Below are 3410 nucleotides of genomic sequence, written 5' to 3'. Positions count from 1 at the left end.
CATCCTCACCCTGCCCCCACCCTCGCCCAACCTACATCCCCACCCTCACCCCACTACCATCCGCGCGCGCGTTCACACGATGCCAAATCGTTCCTGTCTGATCTGCTTGATCTTGTCACCGATGTTGTCTCTGTACTTCATGCATGCGAGCAGCCAGCGAGCGCGCGTCACGTCGTCGTCAGCGAACGCCGCCGCCACGTCGCGCACGAGTGCCGCCATCTCTCGCTCGTTCTCCTCGCCGATCGCCGCCAGCGCCTCGACGCTCGCCGCCGCTGCCATCGCCTCATTCGTCTCCATCACGTCGAGCAGGAACCCCTCGTCCACCTCCACCTCTCCGTCGCGGAACCCCATGCCGTTGAGCTCGAGGAGGTATAGTCCTCGCTTGAGCGGGTCCGCGAGACGCCAGTACGCCTTGTTGACGGCGGTCGACTGCAGCGCGGAGTAAGCGCGCTCCGTGTCCGACTTCTGCGCGTACTTGTCCGGGTGCAGCTTCGTCTGGAGGTCGCGGTAGCGCGAGCGGAGTTGCGCAAGGTCGATGTCGAAGGTCGCGGCGATGCCCATCACGTCGAAGTAGTTAGCGGCCGGGTCGGGCGACTGTACGACGTCGCATGGTGTGCAGAAGAACATCTCGCGCATGCGGTCTGTCACGCGCTTGCACTTCCAGCACTCGCGCGTCTCCGGCGGCCACTTGCAGTCGAGGCAGGAGACGTAGGCGCGCGGCGCGGGGGCGCCACCGCGCGGGGTCGCCCGTCGCGCGACACACATGTGGATGCCACTGCGCGGAGGCGCCCCCGCGGATTGCGCGGCGGAAGGAAGCGATCGAGTCATCAGCCGGCGACACTCGGACATGAGATAGCTTCGTAGCAGCGTTGTCATCGTGTGAGGTTTACGTCGTACGAGTGTGTAGGTCCGTGTTAATGTTGATTGCAAAGGCAGTCTGTGTTAACGTCAATGGCACAAACAGTTTGCTCTGGATGCTGCCTACTTACTGACCACCTCTAGTTCGACTTTGCTGATAGAAGCTGCTTCTTCCTCTGTGTCAAAATCTTCCTGTGAAAATACAGCAGATGTATCACGTCAAATTTCCACAGTTATTTAGTCATTACATAATATCAGGAGCTAATAATGACAAAGGAGTAAGACAGCGATTTGGTACCGATTTCACTACATTTTTATCGTACGAGTTCGATGTGAATAAAAATACAAATGTATACAAACATGAGCTTATTTTGTTCACTGGTCCTTATTCTATCTTCCGGTAGTATTACAAACCGCGTAGCTTCCTTCGTTTTGACATAATTCGTACTTTTGCACAACATGGTTTTCACGTTAGTTACTGTATTCTGGCGAGGCCAAGCTCCAAATTCGCACACACAGCTACTTGAAGGAGGCGCGCCAGGGCTTTTCGGCCGTAGCCTAGTCGAGTGCAGAAAATTCGCCTAGAAATTAAGTTACGTTGCACCCATGCTTGGTTTAAAAATTAAAACTATTTTACATTTAAACTATAGTTAGAATGCTTTGTTTTTATGGTTGAATCCCGCAGTTTTTTTTAAATAAACGCTGTGCTTGTAAAATATCTGAACTATTTCACCCGCGGAGGAATGATGTGTATGAATCGTTATGAGTAAACTGACGCTCCAGCCGATTGTAGCTTTTCGCACATGTGTTTTGCATAGCAACCGTCCGCATACAGTTGCCGCTGGCGCTGCCTGAGGCGATCCCTGCTGTGCCTCCTTCAAGTAGCTGTGTCAGCCTGTGTGTGCGAATTTAGAGCTTGGCCTCGCCAGAATACGGTAATTAACCTGAAAACCATGTCGTGCAAAAGTACGAATTATGTCAAAACGAGGGAAGCTACGCGGTTTGTAATACTACCGGAAGATAGAATAAGGACCAGTGAACAAAATAAGCTCATGTTTGTATACATTTGTATTTTTATTCACATCAAACTCGTACAATAAAAATGTAGTGAAATCAGTACCAAATCGCTGTCTTACTCCTTTGTCATTATTAGCTCCTGATAATATCATCTAACTGTTATGGATGGAGACAATTATATCAAATTTTACCATTAAATAGTGTTGCTATTTACCATTGCACCATTTGGCTATTTACCAAAGAATAGAAAAATTCAATGTTGTATTGCAAAACAATCATCCAACATCAACAGTCAAGTGTTTCACTTCAAATGCCACCAGTCACACATTACGATGTTTAAAATGAGGCTTTACTGACATTCACTTACTGGATCATAAATAACTCGTATAATCAAAGAGCAACTAGGACACGTAGCTACTTCTTCTCCCATCTCTAGCATCTCCTGAAATTTACAAACGATATAAATATTACTATTAGTATTACTAAACTAATACGTACTAGTAATGCTGAAGAGGTCGTTGTCGTATATGTAGTACCCGAGGTGTCGGCGAGTAAGTCGCCTACGTCTACTCCCTAACCCTAACACCCTAACCATATCAGATGGTTACCTCAGGTACATATTATTATACGCCATTATACGACAACGACCCTTCGTGCACTAGTATTATTATTAACAATACCCATTCCTGCCATCCTGGACCTGGCAATACCAAAGCAATTAATGAATTATTGACCAGATAATTTACAACGTCGCATTTTGATACAGGATCTCCACTGGCCGATAATCAATACCTTCGCGTTAGAGAACCACTCCTACCAAACCGTATGTTAGGCAGCCAGCGAAACAGCCTTGGAAGTTGGAATTTAGCTTTACTTGTCAGTTGTCTCGTTGTGTGTGTTTACTTTTGTTTTGGAAGTGTCTAAACAACCGGATCCGGCTCCACACATCAGTAATCTAAAGAACCGGATATCGCCTCTGATTGGCTAATTTTGTCACTTATTTATTTTATCAATCACGGTTGTTTAGTTTGCAGGACTCCGAAACCGGGTCCGGTCGTTTAGACACTGCCAATGGCAATACTTTTCATACGAACTTGGAGGACTTGCACTTGGAGTTGCTGTATTTACCTTTGTTATTTCGAATTTATCCCCACATGGGCAAGGATAGTAATATGTGTCGCTTTCTTCGTCAAACTCGAAGTCTTCTATTTCGACTTCGTCATGAAATACAGACATTTGTCACATTTCTAACTAAAACGACGCAGATGTGGAAATCAACACACACATGACATTGTAACAACACCCATTTGGGATGCATTTCTGCAGGGACGATCGCCGCGCCATCTGTCATCAAATGTTGAAAATTATTCACATGAGAGCCGACCACAAAATTATTCACATGTCACATGAGAGCCAGGCGCGTAGCCAGGGGGGGCGGTGGGGGCGGTCGCCCCCCCCCCAAAACGGCTCAAATATTGGCCCAAAATGGCTTAAATATTTCAAAATTTTCTGGGGGGGCATGCCCCCAGACCCCC

At 47.4% G+C, this 3410-nt stretch overlaps 2 protein-coding genes across 2 annotated transcripts; both read right to left on the bottom strand.

The window, feature by feature from the left end:
* Positions 1–54: 54 nt before the first annotated feature.
* LOC106817086 (iron-sulfur cluster co-chaperone protein HscB, mitochondrial-like) lies at positions 55–895 on the bottom strand. The gene has a single exon (XM_014821733.1). The coding sequence runs from the start codon at positions 874–876 to the stop codon at positions 73–75; it is 804 nt and encodes a 267-aa protein (XP_014677219.1). The 5' UTR covers positions 877–895; the 3' UTR covers positions 55–72.
* A 66-nt stretch (positions 896–961) lies between these two features.
* On the bottom strand, positions 962–3214 carry LOC106817087 (DPH3 homolog). The gene is made up of 3 exons (XM_014821734.1): positions 3004–3214; positions 2243–2317; positions 962–1050 (listed from the first exon to the last, which is right to left on the bottom strand). The coding sequence occupies exons 1-3, from the start codon at positions 3109–3111 to the stop codon at positions 982–984; spliced, it is 252 nt and encodes an 83-aa protein (XP_014677220.1). The 5' UTR covers positions 3112–3214; the 3' UTR covers positions 962–981.
* Between the last annotated feature and the right edge of the window lie 196 nt (positions 3215–3410).

This window comes from Priapulus caudatus, unplaced genomic scaffold (assembly GCF_000485595.1).
Source record: "Priapulus caudatus unplaced genomic scaffold, Priapulus_caudatus-5.0.1 Scaffold1591, whole genome shotgun sequence".
Classification (NCBI taxonomy): Eukaryota; Metazoa; Priapulida; class Priapulimorpha; order Priapulimorphida; family Priapulidae; genus Priapulus; species Priapulus caudatus.
Note: the sequence above shows the minus strand (reverse complement) of the source record. Positions and strands in the feature narration are given on the sequence as shown.